This window comes from Propithecus coquereli, unplaced genomic scaffold (assembly GCF_000956105.1).
Source record: "Propithecus coquereli isolate 6110/MARCELLA unplaced genomic scaffold, Pcoq_1.0 Scaffold305, whole genome shotgun sequence".
Lineage (NCBI taxonomy): Eukaryota > Metazoa > Chordata > Mammalia > Primates > Indriidae > Propithecus > Propithecus coquereli.
The window spans coordinates 865,712-883,766 of NW_012148675.1; the positions used below are offsets into that span (position 1 = coordinate 865,712).

Sequence of the window (18,055 nt, forward strand, 5' to 3'; positions counted from 1 at the left end):
ACACAACATACCACGAGGGCCAGCATTCCCAGAGTAGGAGGCTCCCTCACGCTAGCAGTGAGTTCATTTTCTTCTTCAAAGAACTGAATACCTGACTCAAACTGGCTTGAGCCGTAAGGAAATACATTATTTCACAAAACTGGAGCGCAAAGGTAAGACAGGGTCCACACTTGGCTGATTCAGAAGCTTGGCAATCAGAGCCATATTATGACTTTCACGGTCTCCTGGCACTTTGGTCTTCATGGGCCCCTTCCTCCATAAAAATATTATGTTTTATGACTACAATGGTATGAAGACAAATATAATCCAGTCAGAGTGATATGTATTCTTTCTTCTAATTTTAAAAGAAATTAAAACATCATGGAGCACTCCTAAAAGTATCATGGGTCCTAGGATGAGTAGGATACAGGTTCTTTCCATCTGCTGGCCATGCCCAATGTGTATCAGCTATGGGCTCAGATGGCCCATGCCCGGGCTGTAATATGGCTGCTAGTGGCATCTGGGATGATGGGCTCCATTGTTTCCCTCCACTGTAAGCCTGGAAAGCCTTTCCCCTAACTATGAAAAATAAACCCTTCTTTTCAGTTCTAATTGGTCCCAAGTGGGACAATGGGCTACCCTGGAAGCAACAGCCAGAGAAAGCCATTGCTACTTGCATTATCTTTAGACTAGTCAGACTAGACTAGTCAGGAGACACCCCTAGTGTTAGAAATCAGAATGATACCTAAATAATATTGAGTTATGTTGGGATGACAAATGGTCTACTACAGCCCCCTACAGCACAGCTTCCAATATCTAAGAAAAATCATTCACATGCATTGGATAGCTTCCATGAGTTTCTCACTTGATCCTCACAACAACCTTAAGAAGTAGAAACCGTTATCCTTCCCATTTCATAGAAGCAGGAACTGAGGTTTAGAGAGCTTAAAAGATGTGCTCAAGGTAGATTTCTTAAATAGGACAGAAAAAGGCCAAAACAATTTTTTTTGAAAAGTAATAAATTGGACCTCATCAAAATTAAAATGTCAAAAGACAGCATTAACAAATTGAAAAGACAAGAAAAAGACTGAGAGAAAATATTCAAAAAATATATATCTGAAAAGAACTTGCAGGAAGACTATATTTTTTTTAAAAAACCTCTACAACTAAGGAGACAAAAAAACAAATAATAAAGAAATGAACAAAAGATTCGAATGGGCTCTTCAAAAAAGAAAATACATTGATGGACAATAATACATCCATCAATTATGTTCAATATATCTAGACATCAGAGAAATGTAAAATAAAACCCACAATTAGATACCACTTACACACACCCTCCAGAATGGCTAACATTATAAATGACAATACCAGGAGTTGGCAAGAATTTCAAGCAAGTGGAATCTTACATATTGCTGGTGGGTGGGAATGTAAAATAGTACACTCACTTCAGAAAACAGTTTGGCACTTTCTTACAAAATCAAACATACCCCTACCATATGACCTAGCAATTCCACTCCTAAGTGGTTACCTAAGAGAAAACATATGCCCACACAAAAGATTTCTATAGGAATGTCTATAACAGCTTTATCCATAAATAATACAAGTATCTGTCAACAAGTGAACACATAAACAAATCAGGGTATATACATACATTGGAATACTACTCAGCACTAAAAAGGAATGAACTTCCGACACACCTAACAACAAGGATGCATCTCAAAAATGTGCTAAGTGAAGGAAGCCAGGCACATACTCCATGATTCCAATCATATGAACTTCTGCTGAGAAAGGCCGCGGGGAAAAAGGAAGACCTGTTGCAACAGTCTAGGTGGAAAATGGTGGTGACTTAGACCAGGGTGATTACAAAGGAGGTGATGACAAGTAGTTGAATTCTGAATACATTTTGAAGATGAAGTCAACAGAATTTTCTGAAGGAATGAATGCAAGATGTGTGAGAAAAAGAGAAATCAAGGATGACTACATGGTCCTGGAGCTGAGCAAATGGAAAGATGAAATTGCTATTAATTGAGATGAAGAAGCAGATGAGTGGAATAGGTTGGGGGATGAGAACACCAGTGGCATTCAGTTTGAAATGTCCATTAGACGTCCAAATGAAAGTAACAAGTCAGCAGTTGGATATATGGGAAGAGTTCCAGGCTGAAGATAGAAATTTGGAAGTTTTCACCCCATTTTTCTGGAGAAGGGGTTGAGGACAGGTAGAAAGAGTTTTAAAGAAACAGAAGAAAACATCTAGACAGATATTTTTACTGTACAAAAAGTAATGTTTACAATGGAATATTACTCAATCCTAAGAAACGACAGTGATCTAGCACCTCTTACACTTTCCTGGATTAAACTTGAGCCCATTATCCAAAGTGGGGCACCACAAGAGCAGAAGAACGGGATCCATTTGTACTCACCATCAAATTGGTATTAACTAATCAACACATAAATGCACATATAAGAATAACATCTATTGGATGTTGGGCAGGGGGAGGGGGGCGGGGGGAGGAGGGAGGAGGGGACGGGTATTTGTATACACAAGGAGTGCAATGCGCACCACCCGAAGGATGGACATATTTGAAACTCGGACTTGGGGGGGTGGGGGACCAAGGGCAGCATGCGTAGCCTAAGCATCTGTGCCCCCGTGGTATGCTGAAATAAAAGAAAAAAAAAAAAAGTAAAGATCCATTTTTTTAAAAAGTTTGGGTATCATGAATGACTAGAGGGCAAAAGTTAATTATAATTTTGGTAATAAAAGTCTTCAGTGTAATTAGCAAAGCATTATATACTCAAGTAAGGTTCAGGGAGGGTCGGAGAGCTCCCTGATCTTTTCCAGTACTGTGTGACTTGCTATCAAACTGACAAGGTCTGGGTAACCCATTAGATACCCCAGAGATTAGGAGAGCAGCTTCCACCTGGTAACCTCTCTCTCCTGCAGTTTCTATCACCCTCCCACCTTTGGTCAGCAGGGAAGGAAAGGAGCTGTTCCTCTCCTTCCTACCCTCTGTCTCCTGGTACTAGACAGAGTCAAAGTCTTTAACCCCTTCAGTTTGCAGGTTGTCTCACTCCTAAAATTGAATTTGGCTGTTTGCTTCTTAGAAGACACAGCTGCCTGGGAAGCAAGCTACTACTCTGACTTTAGAGTTGGAGCCTTCTGAGATAACTGCAATCTGTGTGGTATGATTTGATGATGCCAAAAAAATACTTATTTTTTTTCTTTCCAGATTCCTGAAATTCCACCATTAGCATGAAAGGTGAAAGTGAAATGCCCAACTTTAAATGAACAGTATTGGGGACTTCACCAAGTGAACCAGTGAAGAAAACAGAAGTTACAGATGAACAAAGGGATCCGTTAAAAAAAAGGGAGCTTTTTCTTTTTTTTTCTTTTTCTATTATACATTGGCAAAGTATAGCCGTATATATTTATGGGGTACAAAGTGATGTTATGATTTTTGAATACAATGTGGGGTGTTAATCAAGCTGATTAACATATCCATTACCTCAAATATTAAAAATTTTTTGTGATAAAAATATTTGAAATTTACTCTTAGCAATATTGAAATGTACAGTACTCAATTCTTAGCTACATTCACCAGACTGTACAATTGATCTTAAAAAATCAAACTTATTCCTCCTATTTAATGGAGGCTTTCTACCCTTTGACTATCATCTTCTCATTCCCCCCAACTCCAGCCTCTGGTAGCAAACCATTGCACGCTCTGCTTCTAAAGTTTGATTGTTTTAGATTACAGATGTAAGTGAGAACGGGTGGTATATTGGTCTTTCTGTGTGTAGCTTATTTCACTTAGTATAATGTTCTCCAATCCCAACCACATTGTCACAAATGACAGAATTTCTTTCTTTTTTAAGGCTGAATAGCATTCCACTGTGTATCTATACCACATTATTTTCATCCATTCATCCCTTGATGGACACCTGGGTTGATCCCATATCTTGGATATCGTGAATAGTGCCGCAATGAACACGAGAGGACGGACATCTCTTTGACATACTTATTTCAAATCCTTCTGATAAATATCCAGAAGTGGGATTGCTGGATCATATAACAATTCTACTTTTAGTTTTCTGAGAAACCTCCAATTTTCCGTAATGGTTATATTAATCTACATTCCCACCAACAGCGTACAAGAATTCCCTTTTCTCCACATCCTCACCAACACTTGTTATCAGAAAGGGAGGTTTGAGAGACCACGAAACAAACCCCACCTCACAATTTTGTTAGTGGGAGTTCTATTTGGCCTGTTCCCAACTCCTAGCACATAAGAAGTCACAAATATGTGTTGAATGAATGAATGAATTCTCATTTTTCTCCATTTGAGGAAGCACACATCCCTTCACAAAAAAAAAAAAAAAAAAATCTGAAAGCAAAGGCAAAAGGACCGGTTCTATTTGCTCTCCTAGCACTCACTTATTGGGGGGGGCGGGCGGGAATTTAGGCAATTTCTAGAGACTCTAAGAAGCTCTCTGGGAAAGATGTGTTGCCCTCCTTGGAGCACGAGAAATCACCCTGGAGACTGGGAGCATCCCGAAGGCTGATGCAAACCTAGGACATCACATGCCAAACGTGCCCTCTTCGGCCTGGAGTCCCCGCGAGGCTGGAAACTGAGGAGCAGGCAAGGGAGGTCAGGCGGGGCGGCGGAGACCGCCCCAGGAGCTGGGGGCGCAGACCGAGCTGCGCGGCGCGCTCTCCTGCCGGGCTTGCAGCGCTTGGCTCAGCGCTTGCGCCTCCCTCAGCTCTCTCCTCCGCCCCCCTTCGCCCTCCTTCGCCCTCCCCCTTTCCCTTCCTTTCTCCTCCTCCTCCTGCCGCCGGGGCCGCTGCCAGACCTCGCCAGTTCAGACCCACGGGGCTGCCCTTCCCTGCGCACTCCCCTCGCTGCCCGGGCCCGGAGCGCAGCGCGGCCGCGCAGGTAGGAGCCCCGGACTGGGGGTCGCACCGAGCGCGCCCAGTGCCCGCGGGGCCGTGCGCGGGGGAGTAAGTAAGGTGGGGTGACCTGAGGGGTGCAGACTACCCGAGAACTGCCCTGGACTGTGCAGGGTGTCTCAAGCAGAGAGGGAGGTGGAGGTGTGCAGCCTCGGAATGCGATCTGTTGGCACGTGAGAGGACTCGGTGACATCTGTTGGGATGGGCATGTGTGTGCGCGCCGACAACCAGCCGGCAGGGGTTCGACCGTAAACGCGGTTTTGAAAGTTTCAGGGGACCAATGTGCGAGATTTAAGCCGCACCTGGGTTCCACAGGAGCTCGTTAGAAGCTGGAACGCTGAGCAGCTCCGGGGGACTGCTAAGAAAGGGGACCTCACCTCCCTGCGGGCACAAGGCCGGACGCCCAGAAACTCTGTACCTCGGGCTGCGGTGCGGTCCCGGTTCCGGTCCTAGGCAGCCTAGTCCTAAAGGTAGCACGTTGGGGACCGAGGCACTGATAAGACACTAGAGAAACAGATGCGCTGGGCTGCTCCTCCACACAACCTGGGGCTTTTAAACAAAGCTGTGCGCAAAGAACGCGATGGATATGCCACTTTATGCTGGGGGATGCAAGAAGCTCTAAGGGACGTGCGTGAGAAGCTCCGATATTCTACTAGAACTGGGAGGAAATTGCTGACTTTTGTTTTGGTATTGTGTTAAAAAAAAAAAAAAAAAAAGTTTGAGCCCAGGGTAATTCATGCTGGCTCGCAGGTATTTTTGCTGAGCTGTGCAAGGAACTTTACTAGAAGGAGGTGAGCATACAGGGAAAGCCTTAACACTCAAGGGAATAGAGAGTTGCTGCCCCACCTCCTCCCCCGGAAAAAAAAATGCACTGTCCCCTTTGAAACTGATTGCTCTGTTTTTATCCTTCGATCCCCTCCTTCTGGAGTCTGCTGTGTAGGTGCAGTATAAAATGCACGCTAAATGCCCTTTGTATATATACAGCATAACAGGATGGAGTAAAGTGAAATGCAATTCCGCAGCAGTTTTTATGTCCGTGGTGCTACGGGGAGGTTCAGGAGGGAGAGGGGAGATGAGAAAGCAGATTGGAAATTGAGTACGGTGGAGCCTCAGCCTCCCCGCCCTCCCGTCCTTGCTAGTTACTTCACTGCTAAAGTTTTATTTTCCCCGCAGCAGATACTGAACATCAATTTGTCTTCTGTTTTGTTTGAGATTCACAATGTTGAAAGCCCTTCTCCTAACCATGCTGACTCTGGCGCTGGTCAAGTCACAGGACACCGAAGAAACCATCACGTACACGGTAAGGGGTGATGGAATTTGAGATAAGTGTGTTTCAGCGGGATTCTCTGACACAGAAAGACTTTACCCACCCCTGCCAGTGTATGTGGGCTGTACTCTGTGGAGGATAATAGATTAAACAACACTTTACTATGGCTCACATTTAAGATTGCTTCTAAAGTGCCCTTGATCCTTTCAAAAGTTCACTGAAATCACCAATCGAGATAGGGACCAACATGTAATGATTTGTGCAAGGCCAAAAATGGGAACCCTTTTGAAACTATAACCAGAGTAAGCTCCGTATTTCCAACGCATTCAATAAATTAATGGGCAGAAGGAATTGGAAAGCCTGGATTCCTCCATACATGCAGATAAAACCAACGCATGCAGAATAAGACTCAAGTCAAATAAGAATGTTAAACATCATACAAGCCCATCACCTCATTTGGGCACACAACTTAACATTCTCATGTAAGTGGCCTTTATTGAATTTACAAAAGCTATATATTTATTCATTTATAGTATAACTGATAACTCATAAATGCCCTTCAGATACACTTTAGTATGTGTTACCAGGATGCAGTATTTGCTAAAGTGGTTTTAAAATTCATTGTGTACAACTCAGTTTTGCATTTTCTAATTAGCATCTCTGATATTTCTGAGTAATATTTAACTAGTTAATTACATGGGCATAACCAATGTTTAATAAAATATTAAAAATATCATCTGACCCCTCCCACTGCCAGGAACACATGGGGTGATAGCAGAGAAGGGTAGTACTTACCTCACTTCTGGTGAGTTTGTTTGCACCTCTGTTTTGTATTTTCTAGTCTTTAATAAGTATTGTGGGGTGAAAGACATTTGTCCTGGATTGGAATATGAAAAACACATTTTTCTATTTGCTCCCAATTTAAAATTAAGTAATCCTACTCAAAAGAATGTGAAAAATTTTTGAAAATAAAACTCTTAAAAGTGAGCTAATGTCAATTACTGATAATAAACATTATCTCACTTTTTGGTACCATGTTATCCCTAGAATGTTAGTATTCATCTGGCAAATGTTCCTTTCTGTTGTTCAAATCAACTATAAATAAAATAGTTTAATATAAATATTTTGTTAACTTCATGTTAAATGCAGTTGCTTCCTCTGCTGAAGACAAATAAAGCAAGAAAACTGAAGGCATGTGTTGTTTATCTTCAAATGAAAATATTTTCTTAATCAGGCTAAACTTATTACCTTCTCAGGGAGCTAAAATTAAATTTGTTATCCACTTTTATAATCATCTAATAAAAGATTTTACTGCTTTTACAATTGCTTATCTTCTACACCCTCCCCTTTGCTAATCACCTAAATCTTATTCATTTTTAGCAGAGAAAGTTTCCTGTGAATTAAACACTGTAGTTTTAAAAACCATTAACAAGGGTTCATTATTATTACAACAGATTTCCCACATATGATACCCTTTTTGTGCTAAGATTAGGTCTATTCTCTTTTAAATTGTGTATGCCTCATAATTCATGGTTAAAGGACAAGATGGTTAAAGGACTATTTTTGAGTACCCCACTGTGGAGACATTATACCCTTTCATCCTCAAAGCAAGGTGTGAGGTAAGTGGAATCATCTTCCTTCTGCTACTGGTAGAACTGATGATCAGAGACACTGTCTAACTTGTTTAAGGCTACACAGCCAACAAGTGGTGAAGCTAAATTCAGTCTAGGCTTATTTAATAGTAGACCCACATTAAATGTACACGAACTAAATACTTAAAATAAACTGCAAGTTTTCTCTATTTACCATACAAATTATTCAAGGGAACTGCCATTTTTGCATGGTTTAAAAGATACTTTTCAGAAGAATGGGCTTGTATCTACAAGACAGCCTCAGACTCCCCTTCCGTGTTAAAGATAGGGTCCATTCGGGTATTTACTCCACATGTATCTGCATAAGCAGCTCTCACCCCATCAAAAGAATTTATTGGTTTATTAAGAAAATTCAGCCCTTTGCCTCAGGGAGTTTGCCCTGGGGAAGATACCATTGAAAACTACAAAGTTCGTAAGCAAGCACAAATAGTATTATTATACAGATTATAAAGATTGCTAAAGAAATAGGCAAGGAGGTGATTAATGTTGGCGCTGCCATATTGGAGGAGCTAGAACTCTGTGCTGCTTCTTGAAGGAAGTAGATTGATCTGGAAAGGCTGAAGAGATACCTGAGTCAGAGAGAATGGCGTAATCAAAGGCTGGAAGTGAAAACAAGACAAGTCCAGGCGGTGATAAGTTCAGATCAGCTGGAGCTGGGTAGTGAAGAGAACCTAGAGATGGCAATAATGAGAAATGAGAGATCTCCAGGCCACTCTGGGCTCTTGGATCCAAGAGCAGCATAACAGAGAGCCAGAAAGATTGTCAGGGAGGATGTGTGCAGAATGTAGGGATATCGAGCCTAACCTACTCATGAAGCCAGAAAAAAGCTCACACCACTGTGTTAGATGCACAAATGGACACAGAGTCAGCAGAGCTTGAAAGAAAATAATTGGAGCATTCAGTGCTGATGTTTAAGTTGCAATCCTGGGTCCCAAGACGTGCCTTCGAGACTGTTGGGGAAACTAGAAAGAATTACTCTGGGAGATAAAGTGAGTTTAGTTTTCACCCTGGTAAGTTTCAGATATCAGTAAAATATCTAAATTGATCTCTGCCTCCATTCAGTTATCTACTTGTCCAGCATCTGTTGGATGCATAAGCAGCTCTCAGCTCTACTAAAAGAACTGAAGTTTATTTGGTTGTTTACTCCTCTTTTGCTCAATCCTTCCTGAAGCATTTTCCTCACAGTGACTTTCTCAAATGAGCATCTGATCAAATTGTTTCCTAAGCTTAAAAATTCTTCAGGGGCTTTTATCACCTATGGCAATGTTTCTCAAGAAGTAGCGCTAGACAACCTGCATGGGAATCACCTGGATGCTTGTTAAAAATTTAGATTCCAGCCTCCCACCCCAACCCAGACCTACAGAATCAGATCCTTTGGGTGGGCCCAGGAATCTGCATTTTAACGAGTACCCTGGGTGATCCTTAAGCATAATAAACCTGGAGATTCAGTGACCTTCAAGGTAGAATCCAGTTCTTCCCTGTCCCAAACAAAGGCTTTCTGGATTTGTCCCTGCCTACCTCTCTAACCTCATGCCCCACCCACCCAGAACTCCTTGTAGCACCTTCCCTCTTTAACAATTTTGTGCTGTTGTTCACAATGGTTTCCCTTCCTGGAATTCCTATATTTCTCCAGAAAAATTCTGCTCATCCTATAAGGCCCAATTCACTTGTCACCTCCCCTGTAAAGCCTTCCCTTCCACCACAGCCGTTGACAGAGTCCGTCACTCCTTACTGCACTCACTTGTAGAAGGCACTTGCTGCAAGTTGTCTACCTGTCTGTCTCCTCTTCTGGCCTGTGAGCTGCTTGAGGACAGGGACAAGGTCTGCATAGCATAGGCATCCCCAGGCCCTGGGACAGTCCCTAGTGTGAGAAGGTGCTCCACAGGTGGTTTGTTTGGTGCGTGAACTACAGGGGACCCCAAGGAAATGAAGCTAGGAGGCAGGCCAGCGTGTGAGATGGAGATCAGAATGGTAAGGAAAGCCAGGTGCTTGAATGCTCTCAGAGGATTGAGCAAGAGAGAGAAGAGTTTAGGGCTGAGAAAAAAAAAAGAACTTCATTGAATTTTGTTTGTTTGTAAAATCTACAGTATTGGAAAAGGGGAAAATAAAACCAAAAAAAAAAAAAAAAAAGCAGTCAAAGAGGTTGGAGAAGATTAGTCTCAAGACAGAAAAGAATTCCAAGAAGATGGTGATGGGCAACTGTACCAAACCCAGGAGAAGAGCTGAGGCAGCTGGTGATTGCACAGGGTGCCCTGAAGCTGTCCAAGGCACTGACTTGTCTTTAAGGAAGCAAAGCTAGAGAATGTTAAACTGCCTATCTCATCATATATCTAGGCCTCTAGCACAAGGGTTGTTGCCATAAGAATGACGCTTTTAGAGTGACTTCTTAGGGAATGGACACATCAATTAACTGTCTCCTGCCCCCTGCTTTGGTGTTTTCTCCGCAGCAATGCACTGACGGATATGAGTGGGACCCTGTGAGACAGCAGTGCAAAGGTGAGCCAGCTTCACAGACCCCCATCTGAGCGTTGCCTTCTGTCTCCATCTCGTGTGTCTCTTCCTGTCCTGTGTGTGTTATACCCAAAAAGGCATGCACATGTATTTACATGTTCCATCTTCCCACTAAGAAGATTCTTGACTTATTTTATTACTGACTGCAGATATTGATGAATGTGACATTGTCCCAGACGCTTGCAAAGGCGGAATGAAATGCGTCAACCACTATGGAGGATACCTCTGCCTTCCTAAAACAGCCCAGATTATTGTTAATAATGAACAGCCTCAGCAAGAAACACCAGCAGCTGAAGCAACCTCGGGGGCAACCACCGGGGGTGTAGCTGCCAGTAGCATGGCGGCCAGCGGAGTGTTGCCTGGGGGTGGTTTTGTGGCCAGTGCTGCTGCAGTCGCAGGCCCTGAAGTGCAGACAGGCCGAAATAACTTCGTCATCCGGCGGAACCCAGCTGACCTCCAGCGCATCCCCTCCAACCCTGCCCACCGCATCCAGTGTGCAGCAGGCTACGAGCAGAGTGAGCACAACGTGTGCCAAGGTAGGCATGACCTATTACCCTAACCAGAATGTTCTTGCCCAAGTGCCCCTAGTGGGGAGAATGATGATAATAATCACTCACACTTACTAAGGGATTCCCATGCATCAGACATTGTGCAAAGTGCTCTATCTGCATTATCACATTTAATCATCGCAATAATCTTAAAAGGTTTGTTGTCAGTGTCGTCATCATCTCACAAATGGAGAAAGAGCAAACTGGCTGAGAAAGTTCATCAGGGGTTCCTAACCTTAGCTGCCCATATTTAGAGTCATTTGAGAGCTTTTAAAACTTGTCGATGGCTAAGCCACACCCTGGTCCAATTAAATCACAGTCTCTGGGGATGGGTTCCAGGCATCAGTATTTTTTAAAGCTCCCCACGTGGTTCCAGCACGCATCCAAGTTTAAGAACCAGAGGTCACACAGATGCTAAGTGCAGAGCTGGCCTTCAAACCCAGGCAGGCAGGCGCCAGAGTCACAGCTGTCAGAAGCAGCGGTCAGGTTATTCACTGGGAATTTGAAATTGTGCTGTCAAGCTACTCGATAGATGTCCCCCTTTGATTTCTCAAGTTTCTTTTCATTGAACTTGCCACTGACTTATTTTCCTCATTCAGGAATAAATAAATGGGGCTCCTGCTTCTCCTTCCCTTGGAGGGACTCTCCCCCACTCACATTTATATCTCTTTTGAAGCCCTCATTTGAGCACATTTTGCTTATATCACTTGCACCATGGCATCGTCCGCCTGGGCTTTTCTGTTTATTTTCACAGAGAGCACACATCACTGTGTATTCTAGAAACAGCTGTAGACTCATGCTAGCAGAGTGATAAGAATCTCGGGCTTTGAAGACATGTAGGATGTTAGCTAAGGCGACTGTACTGAGGGATTTTGTTTCCCTTTTCCTGCTTAGCAAACTCTTTCAGAGCTACCTGGTGTGGAGATTGTGTTACTGAAATGGGGCCATAGCAGCCCCCAGACTTCTTTTTCCCTGCCAGGGGTAGACCCTGTGGTCCAGAACTTCATGTTACCGCCACATAAGTGCATGGTAAACATTAGCCAATGGAAAGGGCCCGGGAGTTCTTGCCTTCTAACTGGTGGTGAGTGAGAAAGAGAGCACGGTCCTCCCTCAGCAATGAAGGATTCAGTGGAGGTCACTGACTGCTGAATTAAGGAAAAGACGTAAATCCTTGTGCCCTGGGGTGCTGCCCCTTATTCATCATTGCTTGGTTTTAACTTCTGTATAAGAGATACTACATTTTAAATGGCTTATAAATGAAGTAAGGAAACCTCTCATGCTCTGACTTTTATTATTTTATATTTTGTGCGCACATGTTAAGCACCCCACATCATCAAGAGCTACCCCGTGCTGTGATGGTTACCGAGGGCGCATCGTATTAGCATCTGTTTCGTGTTACTGTCATGAGTCAGAATTCCAATACTGATGATGAATGCTTCAGCATCTGCTTGATATTCTGATATTTAATTTAAGGTTTATGTCAAGATAAAAACTGATGAGGTTATTCTTCTACATGTATTTAGGTGAATATTGATTTAAAAATACCTTAAGTTTATTTAAGTTATACCAACTTTTAATTGTGTTACTTTAATATATAATTAGATTGGAAGGTTTGGTGATATTTTTCCTGAAATCAAAAACTTTTGCTCAAATATTCTTAAGAATTGACTTTTATATACTGAATTATGTTTAGCACTTCAGATGTTGTATATTTTAATGGTACTTGGGAGGAAAAAAAAAACAGGTAAATGAATGAGTCATTTCCCAAAATAGTTTATAGGCCATCTTGAATTCTTGTTGAATTCAAAAACAATGCCTAGAACTGGATAAAGTTCTAAAATAGAATATATTTAAGGCCTGGCACAATGACTCACACCTGTAATCCCAGCACTTTGGGAGGCCAAAGCCAGAGGATTGCTTGAAGCCAGGAGTTCGAGACCAGGCTGGGCAACATAGTGAGACCCTATCTCTACCAAAAATAATTTAAAAATAATTAGCCAGGCATGGTGGCACTTACCTGTAGTCCTAGCAACTCAGGAGGCTGAGGCAAGAGGATTGCTTGAGCCCAGGAGTTAGAGGCTGCAGTGAGCTATGATGGTGCCACTACATTCCAGCCTGGGTGACAGAGCAAGACTCTCTTAAAAATATATATATATGTGTGTGTATATATAGATATTCAAGACTTACATGCATTGGTTGTAGTAGAAATTGCACTGTGAATAATGAAAATGAAATCCTGTTTAATTTTTCTTGAAAATATTTAAACTACTTTACAAAGTTACTTTTTCACATATTAATGATTAATAATTAATTCATGATAATAATTCATGATTAAGAATATTAATAATTCATGATTCTTCTCTGGGAATTTTTAGTTATGAACAGACTATTAAATGCTTAAAGAAGATGCTATGTACATACTTGTTGATTGTGTGCACACAGGGTATTTCCAACTCAAACTGTTCTGTGTAATTTAGCCAGTTTCTAGAATTTGCGATTGGGGTCTGTACCCTTAAAAGAAGGGTTAAACATTTTTTGGAAGACTTAAGGCTTAAGTTGGATTTCTTCCCACCTCACAATTTTGCAAAGTGCCTGTAAATGTGGATTTACTTAATTGTTGATAAAAGGGGGTTATTTCATATGATAACAACAGGATAATCTGTCTAGGGAATGTGACTAACATAAGTCGAGTCACACTTGTGCCCATTTATTATTGAGCTAATCAAACATGCGGTCCAGCTTCTTCTAATTGCCTGCAGATGTATGACATTCTCATTCCAGGCCAGCAGCACAAAATAATGTTTTATAACCAATGTGAAAGTGTGTGGACCTCCACTTAAAACAATAATGTGCTCCAAGGACCTATATTACTGACATCATCGTGGAGGTTGAGGAGCCTTCTGTTTTAATAAAGATCTCCACTCCCTTTTAAATGTTGCATACTTATGCCCAGTAATTCAAACACATTTACCATGGTCAGCTGGATTAGAATAAATGAATGCCTACAGATCAGTCTCATTTGTATAAAAATTATTTTTTTTTCCACGTATATTTTTCAACAGGCACAGTTTATCATTATATAACCCAAAACTGAGGACATTTTTTATGTAAGGGCTATTAATAAAATCTGTGCTATGTTTCAGTCTTAAAATCAGTTGTTTCTTTGAACACATTATACCACAGACAGTTCCTAATGATTTAAATAATACCAGTAGATTTTTTTATATACATTATTTTATAAATATATCTTTTAACCAATTGTCCGTGTCTTAACAGTTTAATGAAAATATGATATTTTTCATGAATTTCATGAAATTTTTCATGAATTTTTCCAGGGTTTTGTTTTGTACAAAAACAAAGGGTTAGAAATGAAATGTAACATCCAAAGATCAAGTCATAGTGAGCAAGTGTTTTCAGGTAATTTTTGTTAAATAAGGGTGGTGGTGTGGGAGCCAGTCACACTAGGTGTTTCATATGACTGACTTTATCCTTGGTGGCTATAAAATTACATGAAGATCATTTCGGTATTATATACATGGAGTCATGTATAGATAAAGTTTTGGAAATTAATTCTTTCCATGAGATAACATCTACCTCAAAGACAACAGATATTCATGTATGCCGAAAGGAAATTGGATGAATAGGGAATATATTATAATCCATTGATGGCTCACCTTTAGTTTTCTACATCTGTATGGTATAGTTTCTATGTAATCCTCCTCAAAGGAGATGGAGTTAGAAATCACTAGTTCAAGTTAAGAAAAATTTTTTAAATCATATATAACTTTCTAAGAGCCCCATTCCTGTAGAGAAAAACAGAAGTCATTTGGGAACTAGCAAGAAAGAGAAAGCCCTACTTAAAGGAATTTGTTCACTTAGTTAAACTTTCAAAAAATTAAACATAGGGCATTTTGCATAGCTGATAAATAAGCCATTACTAAACTTGGTCAGGATTTACAGGTATGACTGCTAACTTGCTAAAGAAACTGTGCCACCAAGAAATAAACTTAAGTACAAATGCCCAATGAAGCTGATTATGGACCCAAATCCAGAGTGCGGTACCTGGCTTGTATTACATAAGGTGTCACTGAGAGATGTGAAAACATACCCTAGGGTTTCTAACCATCTCTGTCTACCAGGGCTGTCCCGGTTTTAAAACTGAAAGTATATGTCCCTGGAAATGCCTCAATCCCAGACAAATAGGATGATTGATCACCCTAGAATAGCCTCATAACCAAATTCCCTTCACCTCACAGCCAAGAGTGACAAAGTCCTAACATTAGAGCCCATTTTTACAGGTTAAGGCATTGCTTGGCTAGTGAGACTATTTTTTAAACTTGTTTTGAACTTTCAAAAACCAAACTTGACTGATTTTTAAGTACTTAGAGCCTTTGCGGTTATTGGGCTCCCACTTTCCAGTTTGCCAATGAGCAGGTTTTCACATTGTTTTAGATTTTGCATGTGTAGGATACCTAGACATGTAGGCACCTACATACTTAGATATATGTCGTAACATAGCTCATCTTTTCACATTTCCACATCACCACACGGCCAAATTAAATACTATACTTCCACTATAAATTTTTCAGTTTGCTAAAATGTTTGTTTTTTCTAAGTTTCAGCTGTATTTCCAATGATTTTATTTTATCATTATTACCTCTGATGCAGGAGCAACTAAAACACTAAAAAAAAAAATTCTTTTGCCTCTTGTCAAGTCTAAAGGAACAAACAAATTACAGTATACTCAGAGTTTTTAAAAAAAATCTCTATATTCTTCAGGACCATCTATTATCTTCTGCACATTTCTTTATAAATATAAGGGTAACAAAAATACTATTTTGAAAAAGAAAGAAGTTATTATCTATACACTTACTTTTAAAAAGAGAAACTTGAACGAACATGTTCGAGTACAGCTTCTCAGATGTTAGGGACATCCTTCTTGGACTTCATTCATTTTAAACTTAAATAATCTCATATCCAAAAGGATTTGCAAATTATAGTGTAACCAAGTGGCTTAGCATAGCTGGCATTGTCATTACCAAACAACTTTCAAACATTGCCCTTTTGTTGATCCTTACTAATGTTATTAGTCTCTGGCTGCGTGGGTTAGTTTTGTATGGAAATGCCTAATTTTTGTTATATATAATTATACAGCCCAGTGAAGACCTTTGATCTCAGAAAATAGATATTTTGCAAAAGGAAGACTATAATTGAGTCAAGTATGACATTAACCTTAGAAAAATACTTCAAACAAAAAGTAAAATGGACATTTAGTATGCTTATAGTTCTTCATTGTTTTTAGCTGTTAATTACCTTTGAGTATCTGAAAATTCTCTAAAGCCATATAAATGGATAAGAATTGAGTTTATAGGGAAAACTTAATTACTTTTTAAACAAGCTGATGTAGTGTAATAGAAGTGATTGATTTCTTCCTGAAAAATCTAGCATTGTTTCATAATTTACTTTTCAAAATACCATGGTCATGGAATTTCTAGTCAATTTATGACATTTTTAATACGCATTTGTGAACAGTATGTATATCTGATTCATACACATTAAGAAAGTATTCTTAAAATTCCTTCATAAAAATCACATAACAACCATTTGAGGTCTGCGGCAAGACTGTGCAATATAACTCCCCAATTCGATGATTCCCAAAGTGTAGTACCCAGACCAGAAGCATCAGCAGCAGCAGCAGCAGCAGCATCTGGTAACTTATTAGAAATGCAAGCTCCCAGACCCGCTCCCTCCCAGCCCCACTGAATCAGAAACTCTGGAGGTGGGGCCTGGCAATCTATGTTTTAACAATCCCATGATTTTGATGCCTGCTCAAGTCTGAGAACCAATGCCCTCACTTAACTTCAGGAAGCTATTAATACATCCAGCTATATAAATCAGATGGCAAGGTCAGAATACTTTACGTGGGATGTGGGAAGTAGTGAAGAGAAAACATCAAAAATATACTTTCTGCTTCTCAGGTAGAATAATATTTCCATTTTACTCCTCTCATCTTTCTTATGGCTGTCAGTCCTCTAATCCCTAAACATGGATGGCCATGAATCCTGGTTAGGACTATATCCTTGAATCAAGGACATCCAGAGGAAAAGGGGGATCTTAACAAGAAAACAGGAGAGCCTTGAATCTCTCTGTAAACCCTACAAATATGAAATAATATAGCCATCCTTCAATTGTCAGTAGGTGAGACTAAGTTGTGCTCCAGCTGTGGCAATGATTGGTGCTAAGTGATACCTATATCTTCTATAGGGATCCCCTTAAGTTAATGGCACAAATTTATGAGACGAAGCAATGCTGTTAGAAGTTCAGTTCATGTAGAACCATGAAAAGGAAGGAGGTTGACTCTGACTCTGGATGTACAGTGTCTTTCAATACAAAAGTGATAGGGGATGCCTCCCATATCAGATATATAGGCTGACCGTCTCAGCCCATGTAGACTCTGTAAATATCAGATATTTCAAGAGTATTCACCTAAGTGTCTTCTGTTCAGTTTAAACTTGATCTATCAAAGATGAGAAAATTCTTGTTAAGATTTGTTAACACTTAATCTGTGGAATGAATTTCCCTCTCTCCATAGAAGCAAAAAGCAGATTAGAGTAGAATTGCAAGCCTGGATAACTTCAGGAATGTACACTGGTACTGGCTCATTATTTTTTTCTCCAGCAGGAAGTCTCAAGGATATGCCCTGAAATCAACAAGTTGTCCCTTTTGTAAGGATTGCCTTTGCACTTGTTGAATTACTGGCACAATTTTATTCTTTGAAACCAAAGAGTAAACAAAATTTGTCCCAAATGTGTTTGATTTTGCACGAATGTACAAATAATTCACGCCACATCTGAAACTCATTAGCATGCTGCTTTTTCCAGGAGGTAACTGCAAATTGCACACTCAGAAATAAAACTGATCAAGAAAACTGCATTCAGATATTGGCAGAAGAAAATGCTGTCATTGCAAGAATTTAGACATAATTGCAGGTTTGTAGTTTAAACTGAAATGATTTGTAAACACTTAATAGAGATGAAGGGAAGAAATGATATGAAAGAAGGACTGAGTGCCAAGATATTGGCATCAACACAGATAGTTTATTGCTGTTAATTTTATATGACCACAGATTAAAAGGAAGGAGAGACAGTGA

The 18,055-nt window shown here is 40.4% G+C and overlaps 1 protein-coding gene across 2 annotated transcripts in view; it reads left to right on the forward strand.

Moving 5' to 3' along the window:
- The first annotated feature begins 4,465 nt into the window (after nt 1-4,465).
- EFEMP1 (EGF containing fibulin-like extracellular matrix protein 1) overlaps nt 4,466-18,055 on the forward strand; it is a 57,587-nt gene continuing 43,997 nt past the window's right edge. Inside the window, exons 1-5 of one of the 2 annotated variants that reach the window (XM_012649859.1) lie at nt 4,466-4,913; nt 5,678-5,718; nt 6,140-6,227; nt 10,294-10,342; nt 10,507-10,893. In XM_012649859.1, the coding sequence (XP_012505313.1) occupies nt 6,147-6,227; nt 10,294-10,342; nt 10,507-10,893 (517 nt within the window). In that variant the 5' untranslated portion in view covers nt 4,466-4,913; nt 5,678-5,718; nt 6,140-6,146. The remainder of the gene's footprint in view (nt 4,914-5,677; nt 5,719-6,139; nt 6,228-10,293; nt 10,343-10,506; nt 10,894-18,055) is intronic. The other variant, XM_012649860.1, reaches the window with a different exon arrangement.